A 15,711-nucleotide genomic window follows, 5' to 3' on the forward strand; every position below is an offset into this window, starting at 1 on the left:
TTTACAAAGGCAGACTGTAAAGAAGTGTGCAGTCACATAGGAAAGAGTCATAGAGAATGAATGACAGTAGGGAACCTTTAAAAGCCATTTATAGAACATTCTCTCCTAAAACAAAAGGATATACCGTTTTCTCATAACCTCATGGTACTTTTTCCAACATTGACCATATAATTGGGCACAAAACAGGCCTCGACAGATACAGAAAGATAAAAATAATCCCATGCGTGCTATTGGACCACCACAGGCTAAAGCTGGTTTTCAATAAAAATAGGGAAGAATGCCCACATATACATGGAAGTTGAACAATGCTCTACTCAATGATAACCTGGCCAAGGAAGAAATAAAGAAAGAAATTAAAGACTTCTTAGAATTTAATGAAAATGAAGGTACAACATACCCAAACTTATGGGACATAATGAAAGCTGTGCTAAGAGGAAAACTCATAGCTCTGAGTGCCTGCAGAAACAAACAGGACAGAGCATATATCAGCAGCTTGACAGCACACCTAAAAGCTCTAGAACAAAAAGAAGCAAATACACCCAGGAGGAGTAGAAGACAGGAAATAATCAAACTCAGAGCTGAAATCAACCAAGTAGAAACAAAAAGGACTATACAAAGAATCAACAGAACCAAAAGCTGGTTCTTTGAGAAAATTGACAAGATAGATAAACCCTTAGCCAGACTAAGGAGAGGACACAGAGAGTGTGTCCAAATTAACAAAATCAGAAATGAAAAGGGAGACATAACAACAGAATCAGAAGAAATTAAAAAAAAAATAACCCATCAGATCCTACTATAAAAGCCTATATTCAACAAAACTGGAGAATCTGGAGAAAATGGACAATTTTCTAGACAGGTACCAGGTACCAAAGTTAAATCAGGAACTAATAAACCATCTAACCAATCCCATAACTCCTAAAGAAATAGAAGTAGTCATTAAAGGTCTCCCAACCAAAAAGAGCCCAGGTCCAGATGGGTTCAGTGCAGAATTCTATCAGACCTTCATAGAAGACCTCATACCAATACTATCCAAACTATTCCACAAAATTGAAACAGACTGAGCACTACTGAATTCCTACTATGAAGTCACAATTACTCTTATACCTAAACCATACAAAGACCCAACAAAGAAAGAGAACTTCAGACCAATTTCCCTTATGAATATCAATGCAAAAATACTCAATAAAATTATTGCAAACCGAATCGAAGAGCACATCAAAACAATCATCCATCAAGATCAAGTAGGCTTCCTCCCAGGTATGCAGGGATGGTTTAATATACAGAAAACCATCATCATAATCCACTATATAAACAAACTGAAAGATAAAAACCACATAATCATTTCATTGGATGCTGAGAAAGCATTTGACAAAATTCAATACCCCTTCATGATAAAAGTCCTGGAAAGAACAGGAATTCAAGGCCCATACCTAAACATAGTAAAAGCCATACACAGCAAACCAGTAGCTAAGATTAAATTAAATGGAGAGAAACTTGAAGCAATCCCACTAAAATCAGGGACTAGACAAGGCTGCCCACTCTCTCCCTACTTACTCAATATAGTTCTCGAAGTCTTAGCCAGAGCAATCAGACAACAAAAGGAGATCAAAGGGATACAGATTGGAAAGGAAGAAGTCAAAATATCACTATTTGCAGATGATATGATAGTATATTTAAGTGATCCCAAAAGTTCCAGCAGAGAACTACTAAACCTGATAAACACCTTCAGCAAAGTGGCTGGGTATAAAATTAACTCAAATAAGTCAGTAGCCTTCCTCTTCACAACAGAGAAACAAGCCAAAAAAGAAACTAGGGAAACGACACTCTGCATAATAGTCCCAAATAATATAAAATACCTCGGTGTGACTTTAACCAAGCAAGTAAAAGATCTGTTCATAAGAACTTCAAGACTCTGAAGAAAGAAATTGAAGAAGTCTTCAGAAGATGGAAAGATCTCCCATGCTCATGGACTGGCAGGATTAACATAGTAAAAATGTCCATTTTACCAAAAGCGATCTACAGATTCAATGCAATCCCCATCAAAATACCAATCCAATTCTTCAGAGAGTTAGACAGAACAATTTGCAAATTCATCTGGAATAACAAAAATACCAGGATAGCTAAAACTATTCTCAACAATAAAAGGACTTCTGGGGGAATCACTATCCCTGAACTCAAGCAGTATTACAGAGCAATAGTGATAAAAACTGCATGGTATTGGTACAGAGACAGACAGATAGACCAGTGGAATAGAATTGAAGACCCAGAAATGAACCCACACACCTATGGTCACTTGATTTTTGACAAAGGAGCCAAAACCATCCAATGGAAAAAAGAGCATTTTCAGCAAATGGTGTTGGTTCAACTTGAGGTCAGCATGTAGAAGAATGCAGATTGATCCATTCTTATCACCCTGTACAAAGCTTAAGTCCAAGTGGATCAAGGACCTCCACATCAAACCAGATACACTCAAACTAATAGAAGAAAAAGAGGGGAAGCATCTGGATCACATGGGCACTGGAGAAAATTTCTTGAACAAAACACCAATGGCTTATGCTCTAAGATCAAGAATCGACAAATGGGATCTCATAAAAGTACAAAGCTTCTGTAAGGCAAAGGAAACTGTTGTTAGGGCAAAATGGCAACCAACAGATTGGGAAAAGATGTTTACCAATCCTACAACTAACTGATAGAGGGCTTATATCCAAAATATACAAATAACTCACGAAGTTAGACTCCAGGGAGACAAATAACCCTATTCAAAAATGGGGTTCAACCGAACTGAGAACGGGACCCCCGTTGAAGGAATCTTAGAAAGGACTGAAAGAGCTTGAAGGGGCTTGAGACCCCATATGAACAACAATGTCAACCAACCAGAGCTTCCAGGGACTAAGCCACTACCCAAAGACTATACATGGACTGATCCTGGACTCCAACTATATATGTAACAATGAATAGCCTAGTAAGAGCACCAGTGGAAGGGGAAGCCCTTGGTCCTGCCAAGACTGAACTCCCAGTGAATGTGATTGTTGGTGGTAAGGTGGTAATGGGGAAAGGATAAGGAGGGGAATACCCATAGAGAAGGGAAGCGAGAGGGGTTAGGGGGATGTTGGCGCGGAAATCAGGAAGGGAAATAACAATTGAAATGTAAATAAGAAATACTCAAATTAATAAAGATGAAAAAAATGGGGTTCAGAGCTAAACAAACAATTCACAGCTGAGGAATGTTGAATGGCTGAGAAGCACCTAAAGAAATGTTCAAAATCTTTAGTCATAAGGGAAATGCAAATCAAAACAACCCTGAGATTCTACCTCACACCAGTCAGAATGGCTTAGATCAAAAACTCTGGGGACAGCAGTTGCTGGTGAGGATGTGGAGAAAAACGAACACTCCTCCATTGTTGGTGGGATTGCAGATTGGTACAACCATTCTGGAAATCAGTCTGGAGGTTCCTCAGAAAATTGGACATTGCACTACCTGAGGACCCAGCTATACCTCTTATGGGCATATACCCAAAAGATGCCCCAACATATAAAAAAGACACATACTCTACTATGTTCATAGCAGCCTTATTTATAATAGCCAGAAGCTGGAAAGAACCCAGATGCCCTTCCACAGAGGAATGGATACAGAAAATGTGGTACATCTACAGAAAGGAATACTACTCAGCTATCAAAAACAATGACTTTATGAAATTCATAGGCAAATGGATGGACCTGGAAAATATCATCCTGAGTGAGGTAATCCACTCAGAGAAAAACACACATGGTATGCACTCATTGGTAAGTGGATATTAACTCAAATGCCCAAATTACCCTAGATGCACAGAACACATGAGACTGAAGAAGGATGACCAAAATGGGAATGCTTCACTCCCTTAAAAGGGGAACAAGAATTCACTTCAGAGGGAATAGGGAGGCAAAGTTTAGAAGAGAGGCTGAAGGAACGCCCATTCAGAGCCTGCCCCACATGTGGCCCATACATATACAGCCACCAAACTAGATAAGATGGATGAAGCAAAGAAATGCTGGCTGACAGGAACCAGATGTATTTTTCTTCTGAGGGACACAGCCAGACTATGCCAAATACATAGGCGAATGCTGGCAGCAAACCACTGAACTGAGAATGGGACCCCTGTTGAAGAAATCAGAGAAAGGACTGAAAGAGCTGAAGGGGCATGAGACCCCATATGAACAACAATGCCAACCAACCAGAGCTTCCAGGGATTAAGCCACTACCCAAAGACTATACATGGACTGACCCTGGGCTCTGACTGCATAGGTCGGAGCAATGAATAACTTAGTAACGGCAGCAGTGGAAGGGGAAGCCCTTGGTCCTGCCAAGGCTGGATCCCCAGCGAACCGGATTGTTAGGGGGAGGGAGGTAATGGTGGGGAGGGTGGGAAGTGGAACACTCATACAGAACGGGAGTGAGAGGGGTTAGGCAGATGTTGGCCTGGAGACTGGGAAAGGGAATAACATTTGAAATGTAAATAAGAAATACCCAATTTAATAAAGATGGAAAAAAAAGCCATTCATAACAAGTGTTTGTTGGTTTAAATAGGAAGGCTGAAATCGGTAACAGTGTTACCTTCATAGAACACCCCCCCCACACAAAATCATAGAATAACTGCTAATAAATGGATGTCTAGGTGCTAAAGACATAGAATTTTGAGAGTGATGACTCTAATGACTCCCGTATGTCTCAAAATCAAAACTCTGTCCTGCAGACCATTGATAGACAACTGTGGTGCTTCTATTATAGTTTGTTTATTCCTTACTTTCCTTTAGTCTCTCTTCAAGGGTTATAGTCTTCTTGCTTAACTTTCTATTGATGTCTATGTTTACAAACAATTTTATGAGTCAGATCTTTCATATACATACAGTATTACTCTAGTTAATTATACCTACCTGAGTCCCACCATAAAAAATGTGACTCAATTATATGCTTCCCTTTTCCACAATCAGTAATGGAACTATTCTACCTCAGAAAGTATGAGTCTTTTCCTCAGTCTCTTCATGGCTGACTTCATCTCCTGGTTCCTGAGGGTGTAGATCATTGGGTTCAGGACAGGGACAATTATATTTAGGGTGATTGAGATGGCTCTGTCCATGGGGAGGGCAGTGAAAGGTCTGGCGTAGACATAGATGCAGGGCACAAAGTGCAGGGTGACCACAGTCATGTGGGAGGTACAGGTGGAGATGGCTTTTCTCTTTCCCTCTCCTGTGTGTGACCTTAGCATTGTCAAGATGATTGTGTAGGACACAAGGAGAAGAACAAACCACAGTGTCGTGATCAGGCCGTTGTTTGAGATCATCAGGAGCTCGAGAACAAAGGTGTCAGTGCAGGCGAGTTTGAGGACCTGTGGGACGTCACAGTAAAAATTATCAACAACATTGGGTCCACAGAAAGGAAGTGGGAGCAAGAGAGAGATCTGCACAATGGAGTGGATAAAGCCCCCCACCCAGGAGGCTGCAATGAGGGCTGTGCACCGCCCTTTACTCATGATGGTCACATAGTGCAGGGGCTTGAAGATGGCCATGTATCGATCAAATGCCATCACAGAGAGCGAGAAAATGTCTGCCCCACCAAGCAGATGGAAGAAAAAGATCTGAGTGAAGCAGCCATTGAAAGAGATGGTCTTTCTTCTTGAGAGAAGGTCCATTAAGACCTTTGGAACAGTAATGGAGGAGAAGCAAATGTCCAAGACAGAGAGGTTGCGAAGCAGGAAGTACATGGGGGTGTGGAGGTGGGACTCCCAGGTCACAGTGACCATGATGGTGACATTTACCAACACTGTTGCTATATAAACAACAGATAAAAAGAAAAATAACAGTAAACTCAGTTCTTGAGATTGGGTAAGGCCACAAAAGATAAATTCAGTAACCTTGGTGTGATTTCTCAGCTCCATTGAATGATATTTCCTCCTCTGTCTACACCTATGAAGGAAATGCTAGCATTATTGAAGCAATAAATAAGATTTGCATCTGATAGAAAAATGCACAGGCATGTAATTGTAGCATGTTCTTCAGGGACTTCCTGTTATCTAGAAAAGCACTTGATCCTGTTTGCATCAGCTTTACTATTAGCACAAGTGTGGTTTACACTGGACCATTTGTTCTCACGTTGTACTTAGTGGGCACTTGTGAATTCTGCTACAGTTTACCTCTGAAACTCTAGGGAGCCTTATGACAGGGTACCCAGCTTCTGGGCTTCCTCCAGCTCTGAAAATCCAAATAGCCCAATTTTACTACATTTTGTTACTATAGTTTAAAAGCCAGTGAGATGGCTCAGCACGTTAAGGCATATTCTGACAAGTCTGAAGACCTGAGTTCATTTCTCAGAACTTACATGGTGGAAGGAGAGAACAAATGCCTACAAGTTGTCCTCTGGCTTCCAAACCTTCACAGTGTCATGTATGTACTCTCATATATGTGTGCTCTGTCTGTGTGTCTTACAGCAACTGGAATGAATTGCCACTCTCCAATAACATAATAGGGATCCACATGGATAGAGATTATTATTTTAGGAACAACCACATGTTTAAATACAATGTTTCCTAACATCATACTGAGACTTATGTGGTAGATTTTATTATCTCACTTTAGTGATACCAAATTCAGCAGAATAAAGGAAAATAAAATCTCCAAGGTCATATAGACATGGCAGGGTAGAAATAAGACAAATTTCTTCTGGATCTTCATTCCTGGGTTTCCCTACTACCTCCTATTAATTTCAGGACACACAAATATAAAAATGATTTATGTAATGAACTCCTTCCTAACTTTTTCCTAGCATTTCCAAGGGTGAATTTTACCACCCTTCTCTCCCCATCACAATGGAATTTGAACCCATCACCTTTCTTTCACTTCTTACATGCTACATCACACAAATAATACCTTTTAAGTTTAAAATTTCATTTCATAGATTCTCATATTTTGGGGGTAATTGATGGGATTCAAACAACAACAATAAAAAAGATGAGAAAGAAAGAATGTCAGTAGAGATAGTTTTTTTTTTTTTGGTTCTTTTTTTTCGGAGCTGGGGACCGAACCCAGGGCCTTGCGCTTCCTAGGCAAGCGCTCTAACCACTGAGCTAAATCCCCAACCCCGAGATAGTTTTATTAATGAAGAAAATAGCTAAGATCTATGACTGCTGCCACCTTGCTTTAGTCACACATTAACCAAGTGCCACTTCCCTATTTAGAGTAAGATTGGCCCCTGCCACATATTCTAAGTTACACATGCCCTGCTCTCCTACCTGCCATATAGCACAGGTCATATATTAAGTAGTCTGATCCTTTAATTGCAAGATCTTCCTGCAGAAACCCCTAGGTCAGTCAGTGTCTTAGTTTAAGTTTCTATTGCTGCAACATGACACCATGACCAAGGCAACTCTTATGAAGGATACCATTTAATTGGGGCTGGCTTACTGGTTCTGAGGTCCAGTCCATTAGCATCATGGCAGGAAGCATAGCAGCATCCAGGCAGGCAGGGCTCTGGAGGAACTCAGAGTTCTGCATCTTGTTCAGAAGGCAAACAGGAAAAAGACTGGCATCCTCTGCAGGCCACCAGGAGGAGGGTCTCAAAGCCCACCCCGACAGTGACACACTTCCTCCAACCAGGCCACACTTCATAATTCCCTGGGCAAAGCCTATTGAAATCGCCACAGTCAGGATTTGGAAAGATGACTCCGAGATTAAGAGCACTTGCTGCAGTTGCAGAGGACCCAAGTTTAGTTTCTAGTGTCCAAGCAAGACAGCGCACAACTTCCAGTAACTATAGCTCCAGAGATCTGATGTCCTCTTCTGGACTCTGCAAGCATCTGCACTTGGGTGAGCATGGACTATCTCCACATATACATAGAGTTAAAAAAATAAAATGAAACCTTTAAGATCAGACACCTTGCTTTGTCTGACGGGACTGAAGCTTCTCTCTTAGACTGCTACACACTGATCTGCTATAGTAGGAGTAGATCTCTGTCTGAAGAACAACTCTTCCCCTTTCTCCAAACCCTGTTCCTTTTCCTCTCCCAAACCTAACATCACTAGGATGATGAAGGCAGTTGGTAAGGTGAATTTCCTTCTTTGCCCGCTTAACAAAAAAAAATTAAGTAATGTCTGTTCAAGTTGGGGTTTATAATTTCTGGCATTCACCCTACCACAGGTGGACATAATGGCACCCACCAGGTATCCCTTGATAGCTTGTCTACCCTTTTGTTATGCTCGTGAGGAATTTTACTTTGTTGTATTTTCTCCAGGCCAGTGAGGACTGAACAGATCAGTTAGCTTAAAGGTATAAGAGATAATATTTCCTTTATGCAGAAAGTCACCTAGAAAGTAGGTTGTGAAGTCAGCCTTGACTTCAATTCCTTAACAATGTCTAAGAAGGCCTACAGTGGTGACAAAAGGACAAACATTTACTATGAGGGGAGAGGTATGTTTATACAGCCAAATTATTTGACATAATTTCCTGCCACCACCATGCAGATATACAGCTCCTGGTTAGTGCCCAGCTAAGAAGAATGCTTGGGCAAGCTTTGGAAAGCAATGATCTTGAGAAATTATGTAGATAAATAACTTGTGTCTACCTGTCTTATCTCCTCAGTCATTGAAGCTACATCCTCAAGCACTCTAGACAAGTACTCTACCACTGAGCTTCAGGCCCAGTCACTAAGAAACTATTTTGCTTATCTTTCTATCTTGGTATCAAAGTTTGAAGATGAGGATGTTTTCCTCTGATGCAGATTACAAAGTAACCTTTGACCTTGAGAAAACCATGTTTGACTGGACTTCTTGCTAGTATAAATTGCATGACAAAGTCGAGGATTTAAGAGCAGGACAGACCTGGTTTGGAGTTCTGTTTTGTCCTCCTTGCTCTTACCTGGAACGAATCCTTTAGGTTCCTCTGGTTTTCTTTGCGAGGCTGGGAAAGCATAACGTTTACTTCATGAAGCTGTGTAAGGAATAAATATAGTAATGTTTGTAAAGTCTCCAGCAGGCAATAGGCTCTTAATTAACTTGGTTCTTTCCTGTCTTTAGAACTCATCATCCTCTTTACCTCACAACGAAGGATCACATGCAAAGACATTGGTAAAATGTAAAATGCCTCTCTCTCTCTGATCCAGCTTGTTCTCGTTGTTGAAATGGATCTGTGAGAAGCGGTCATGTGGAACAGTCGTGGTTGCTGGATCTGTGTGCTTTGGAGTGTTGCTGTTTATGGATTAGGTCAAGGAGACTCCGTCAGCCATGGGCAAAGTATGCATATAAATGTGCTCCTGAAATGGCCCCAGTTTTAAAAGAGAATTTGGTGGGGCTTTAAAAGGAAGCAATTATTTTGTAGAGAAAGGTTTCATGATCCCCATGGATCATCCTAAGTCCTAAACTGGAACAAAACATGCCCTTTTTCCCAATTAATTGTTTTCATAGCAAATCCTTCCTTCTCTTTTGCTGTGCTAAGCCCATGTCTGTTGTTTCTTCTCCTGAAGGCATACCTGACTTCTTAATTATTTCTGCAGTACCTTAGCCACATTATTCACAATTGTTATTCTGTACAACCTATGGTATGTTACACTCTTACAGTTCAGTGTACTTACCTAATTTTTCAGTGTCCAACCATGAATGCACACCATTAAGACCTCAGAGCAAGTGATGGAAAGAAACATTGCGTTTGCACGTGAAGGTCTGATGAAGAATTTCTATGGCTGGCTTCAATGCTGTCTCTTTCGCCTTCACCTTGAAAGGACAGATCGTGGGAGTCACATCTTTGTGACTTCCCTTCCTATTCCAAATTTGCCAAGGACACTGTTTTATGAACCCCAAACTTAATATGAAAATTAGCAAAGAGGATTTGCACATGAGCACTGAAATAGAATGGACATTCTTCTGAGTTCCATGGTCCCAGTGGGAGACATTAGAGACTTCCTAAGTAATTACTTGCAAATCACTCATGTGGGTTGATATAAAAGTTTCCACATTTCAACATATAACAAGGACACATGCTCCACTATGTTCATAGCAGCCTTATTTATTATAGCCAAAAACTGGTAAGAACCAGATGTCCTTTAACAGAGGAATGGATACAGAAAATGTGGTACATTTACACAATGAAGTACTACTCAGCTATCAAAAACAATGACTTCGTGAAATTCATAGGCAAATAGAAGGAACTTGAAAATATCATCCTGAGTGAGATAACCCAGTCACAAAAGAACATACTTGGTATGCACTAACCGATAAGTGGATATTAGCCCCAAAGCTCAGAATACCCAAGACACAATTCACAAACCATATGAAGCTCAAGAAGGAGGTAGACCAAAGTGTGGGTGCTTTAGACCTTCTTAGAAGGGGGAACAAAAATACTCACAGGAGGAACGGAGACTGAAGGAAAGACCATTCAGAGACTGCCCCACCTGGGGGATCCATTGAATATACAAACACCAAACCCAGACAATTAATATGGATGCCAAGAAGTGCATACTGACAGGAGACTGATATGGCTGTTTTCTGAGAGGCTCTGTTAGAGCCTGACAAATACAGAGGCAGATGCTTGCAGCCAACCATTGAACCGAGAAAGGAGTCTGCAATGGAGGAGTTAGAGAAAAGACTGAAGGAGCTGAAGAGGTTTGCAATCCCATAGGAAGAACAACAATATCAACCAACCAAATATCCCAGTGCTCCCAAGGATTAAACCACCATTCCAAGAGTACACAGGGCAGATATGTGCACCTAACCAATGACCAGAAGCTGCTGACCCCTCTGGTTGAGTTAGGGAAAAGTTGGAGGAAGCTAAGGAGGAGGGCAACCCTGTAAGAGGATCAGCAGCCTCAATTAACCTGGACCCCTGAGATCTCTTAGACACTGGATCACCAATTAGGTAGCATACACTGGCTGAGATGAGGCCTCCAAACATATACAGCAGAGGGCTCCTGGGTCTGGGTTCAGTCAGAGAAGATGCACCTAACCCTGAAGAGCCTGAAGACCCCAGGAAGTTTAGAGGTCGAGTGAGGTGGGCAGGGTGTGGACATCCTTGTTGACGGGGGTGGGGGGTGGGGGATGGGGGTGGGGCTGAGGTGCGGGGGTAGGAGGAGGTATGGGATGTGGAACCCTGGGGGCAGAGGGTGGACTAGGAGGAGAATAAATTCTGGAGTGTAAAAATAAATAAATAAATAAATAAATAAATAAATAAATAAACAAACGAACAAATAAGTAAACAAAAAAATAGTACAAAGGATGGACCTATGGCTCCAGCCGCATATGTAGCAGAGGATGGCTTTTTTGGGCATCAGTGGGAGGAGAGGCCCTTGGTCCTGTCAAGGCTCAATGCCCCAGTGTAGGGAAATGCCAGGGCTGGAAGGTGGGAGGGAGTGGGTGGTAGTGAGGGAGCATCTTCATAGAAGCAGGGGAGGGGGGATGGGATAGGGGGTTTCTGGAGGAGAAACCGGGAAAGGGGATATCATTTAAAATATAAATAAAAATATCCAATGAAAGCAAAAAAAGAAACGTTTCCACATTTCTTTACTCTCCAAATTATGTTTTTGTTTGTTCTTTGGTAATTTCATACGTGCATTCTGAATACTCTTACACCTACCACCTCTAGTCTCCCTCCCATCCTTGTCAACTGCCCTTCCTTCCTACTAGTTCCTGTCTACCATAATGGTATGTTTCATTGTGTTTTGTGACCCACTGAGTTTAACCAGGGTTATTTGTGCAATCATGCTGCTATTGAACCAGTGGAAGCTGGTGGTCTCACTGTTGGGTATGCAACTGAAGACAACTGTTGGGTATGCAACCCCTTCTCCAGAATCCATCACTAGTCAATAGTTCAGAAGAGAAGGGTAGGGTCCCATGAGCCCCTCCTCAATGTATGACCATTTGTTTACAGGTTCAGTCTGTGCAGGCCCAGTGCAGACAGCTGTATCTCCTATGAGTCATGATTGGAATGGCTGTGTCATACCAAGAGGAACCCAGACCCAGGAGTCCTTTCATATCTTTCTCCAGATCCTCTGGAGTTTATGTTGTTCTTCTTTTTCCATGACGTCCTATGAGCTTTTGAGAGGGCAGGTGGTATAAATGTTTTATTTGGGGCAGAGCACTCAACTGATATTTTCAAAACCATGAACAGCTGTAAGTCTATTTTACAATTCATGGGAAAAAGAAGCTTCTCTATGGCTGGCTGTAGTATTTGTTTATGTGTATGAAAGTAAATATTTAGAAGGAAGTTTCAATGACAATAAAAGTTTCAATGACACTTTCCCCACTAAGCCCTGGGTTTTTGACAAGGTTTAAAGTACCAGGCATGATTTCTTTCCTGTGGAATGAACTATGAGGAAGAATGATAAATCTATATTTTTTTGGGGGGGTAGGCAGTGACTCTCTGAGAACAGTTAGTTACCCACCACAACAGTCATGCTGCTATTGTACCAGTGGGATCATAGTTCATACAGTTCAAAGTTGAGTAAGTCTGTTGATACCTTTTCCCCATCAGCAGCCTGTGTACCACCTTTTGGCAATATGAAAAATAGAGAGTACAGAGAACTTAGCTCAATTCCAGCCTGATTTCTTTATATCTTGCAACAATAAAAGTGTATTTTTGGGTGGAGGGTAGTGGCTCTCTGAGAAACAGATTCTAAGGAGGTATACCACCTGGCACTGAATTTTTTCTTTTTTATAACTCAGAGCCTCCAGAAGCACCATTATCTAGCCATAAATGATATTTCCCTTTTCCCTTTTTAAACTAACATATTCTAATTGGCTTATAAGTAGTAAGTTTCCATATGGTTGTCCTAGTTTCATTTTTCTTCCTGTTATAAAACATCCCAGAAGCAACTTAATGGAGGAAAGGGTTTATTTAGCTAATTATTCCAGGTCACTGTCCATCATTGAGGAAGTCAAGGTAGAACCTTGATAGCAGGCCAACTTGCTATTCCATATAGTAGTACCTTTAATAAAGGAATGTACTTCACAGCCAAAGAAGTACAGCAGTAGCCATGTAATACTTTATTTGCTGGTTGGCAGGCTTATCTTCAGATAGCTTTTTAAATAGACTTTGGGGCATCCTGCCTAGGGAATGGTTCTGCCCACAATGGGCTGGACTCTCTTACATCAGTTAACAATCAAAACACTCTCCAATAGACAGACCAATTTGTTTTAAACAGTTTCTCAATTGAGACAGTCTTCACAGCACTTCTAAGTTGTTTCAAGTTGAAACTTAAAGCTAATCAGGACAGCTGTTTTTCAAATTCTTCAAAGACTGTGGAAAGCACAAAATTATGCATTTTCCCATTCTTTAACTTTTTGAAAAAGATTTGTCTATTAGACTCTAATGTCATAGGACCACTTATTTCTTCTTCAGTGTTGACTTTTATAACTACCATTTCAATGACGTTGACCATATTTCCTTCTGTGATAACTTTGTTGACAGTAGTGGTGCTCTGCATCAGAGGTGGTGAAGCAAGGGAAGGGTTGGCAGAAGAGCAACAGATGACAGCTTAGTAGCATGTATGGGATTGATTTCAATTATATGCATGGACTTCTCCCCTGTACACAAGTCATCTTGTGCAGATTATCTGGTCTCGTTTCTTCATTTCATCTTTATATTCTCTCTAATGGATTTGCATGTTTGTATCGTAGAAGGCATATGATGACATCTATTTCACAAAAGATATATAGAACCAGTGCTCTCTTATTCTTAGACTAGCAGATGCAGAGAACTGAATTAGCCGTAGACTTCCGGACTTCACCAGATGGCTCACCCAAGCTTATTGCTCTCAGAAGGCCCCAGCCTCCTCTGCAGTCTCTTCATGGCTGACTTCATTTCTTGGTTCCTGAGAGTGTAGATCATGGGGTTTAGCATGGGTGTGATGACAGTGTTATTGATAGATATGGCTGTATCCATGGGCAGGGTAGTGAAGGGCCGGCAATAGACGTAAACACAGGGCACAAAATGGAGAGTCACCACCATGATGTGAGAGGTGCAGGTGGAGAGAGCCTTGTTCCGTCCCTCCCCAGAATGGGATTTGAGCATAATCAGAATGATAGTGTAGGAGCCCAGGAGCAGGAGAAACCACAGCAGGGTTACCAGCCCATTGTTGGAGATCAAGAGAAGTTCAAGGGCAAAGGTGTCAGTGCAGGCCAGCTTCACCACCTGGGGTACATCACAGTAAAAGGCATCCAAGGTATTTGGGCCACAGAAAGGGAGTGGGAGCATTAGAATTATCTGGACAATTGAATGCAAACCACCACCCACCCAGGAGGCCACAACCAAGGCCACCCATACCTCTCGCCTCATAATGGTTACATAGTGCAGGGGTTTAGCAATTGCAAGGTACCTGTCATAGGCCATCACAGAGAGGAAGAAAATATCTGCCCCACCAGCAAAGTGGAAAAAAAAGATCTGTGTCAAACAACCATTATAGGAGATGGCCTTCCTTTCTGATAAAAGATCCACCAGGAGCTTGGGGACTGTGATAGATGAAAAAACAATATCTAGAACGGATTTGTTTCTCAAGAGGAAGTACATAGGAGTGTGAAGGCGGGACTCAGAGGTGATGGTAACCACAATGAGGGCGTTTCCCAGCACAGTTGTTACATACACAAGAAAGAAGACCGAGAACAGAAAGAACTCCAGTTCACGGAAGCGAGTAAGTGCCAGGAAGACAAATTCCTTCACATGGGTGTGGTTTATCTGGCCCATGGCTGGGATAGGCTTCTGTCACATCTACCTAGGAAGGAGATAGGTTAGGGTTTGGAGTATGGCAACATGAGGCTGAAGTATCATTTGTTATACATCATTATGTTATTAGGCTTTTTAAGGTATGCAACTGGTCACGACTAGGTAGGAAAACTCCACCCAAATCTTTAATTTTTAGTTTAAAAATTCCTTATACAGACAGTCCCTGGTTTGCAGGAGAGCCGTCATAGTCTTAACCTTGATTCTGGGTACAAGAGATTCACACAATGTGGTCATTTACCTATGATTTGTCCTCTGTCTTGTAGGAATGGCTTCTTTACACCGAGGGCTTCAGAACTCTGCAATTTTACCTTTTTTTTTTTTTTTTAACTTTAAAGTCTATGGAGTCTGCAGACTGGCTATGATTTTCTTTGAAGCTTAGAGCAGTGCATGGCTTGGTTACATTTGCACAGTTTCTGTTAGTCAATGACAAGCCAAAAACTCAATTTAAATGATTCTCCTTGACCAGATTTTGGTTAGGCTCCTCTGAGCCTTCTTCCTGCCGGCTCCTCAGACTCGGTCCTTCGCTGTGCTTTCTTCTGGAGCCCAGTTGAAACAAGCAACCTGCTGAATCTGTTTGCTGTCAAATTCTTCGACTCTCATCTCTAATACTAAAATCCTTGTTTCTGAGCTTGGCTTGCCTGTCTGTAGCAAGAGTTCATTTTAGCCAGTTTAATGAGATTCATCCTGGTCTCACATCCCCGTTTAGTATTTTCTCTAATTTCCACGGATTCTCTCACTCTTGGGCTCACTTCTGTACAGACCCACCCATTCTTGCTGTATCTTGAGTTGAGCTCAAACTTTCTTTCTCACTGCAATAGTTTTGTCTAAAAATCTATCTTTATATGTTTGATCAATGTCCATTGATTCTTTTCCTCCTTAACAATCTCCAGAGATTTTGTGACTACAGCCCCATTCTGTCAGATCAATATCTCGGAATTATTTTGGATTATCAGAGTCATCATGGGTAGATAAAGCAC

At 41.5% G+C, this 15,711-nt stretch overlaps 2 protein-coding genes across 2 annotated transcripts; both read right to left on the minus strand.

The window, feature by feature from the left end:
• Positions 1-4,976: 4,976 nt before the first annotated feature.
• Or4z4 (olfactory receptor family 4 subfamily Z member 4) lies at positions 4,977-5,912 on the minus strand. Its single transcript, NM_001000246.1, has one exon. It carries the CDS (start codon positions 5,910-5,912, stop codon positions 4,977-4,979), a length of 936 nt encoding a protein of 311 aa, NP_001000246.1.
• Positions 5,913-13,750: 7,838 nt separating this feature from the next.
• Positions 13,751-14,695, minus strand: Or4d6 (olfactory receptor family 4 subfamily D member 6). The gene has a single exon (NM_001000247.1). It carries the CDS (start codon positions 14,693-14,695, stop codon positions 13,751-13,753), a length of 945 nt encoding a protein of 314 aa, NP_001000247.1.
• Between the last annotated feature and the right edge of the window lie 1,016 nt (positions 14,696-15,711).

Source organism: Rattus norvegicus, chromosome 1 (genome assembly GCF_036323735.1).
Source record: "Rattus norvegicus strain BN/NHsdMcwi chromosome 1, GRCr8, whole genome shotgun sequence".
In the NCBI taxonomy this organism is placed as follows: Eukaryota; Metazoa; Chordata; class Mammalia; order Rodentia; family Muridae; genus Rattus; species Rattus norvegicus.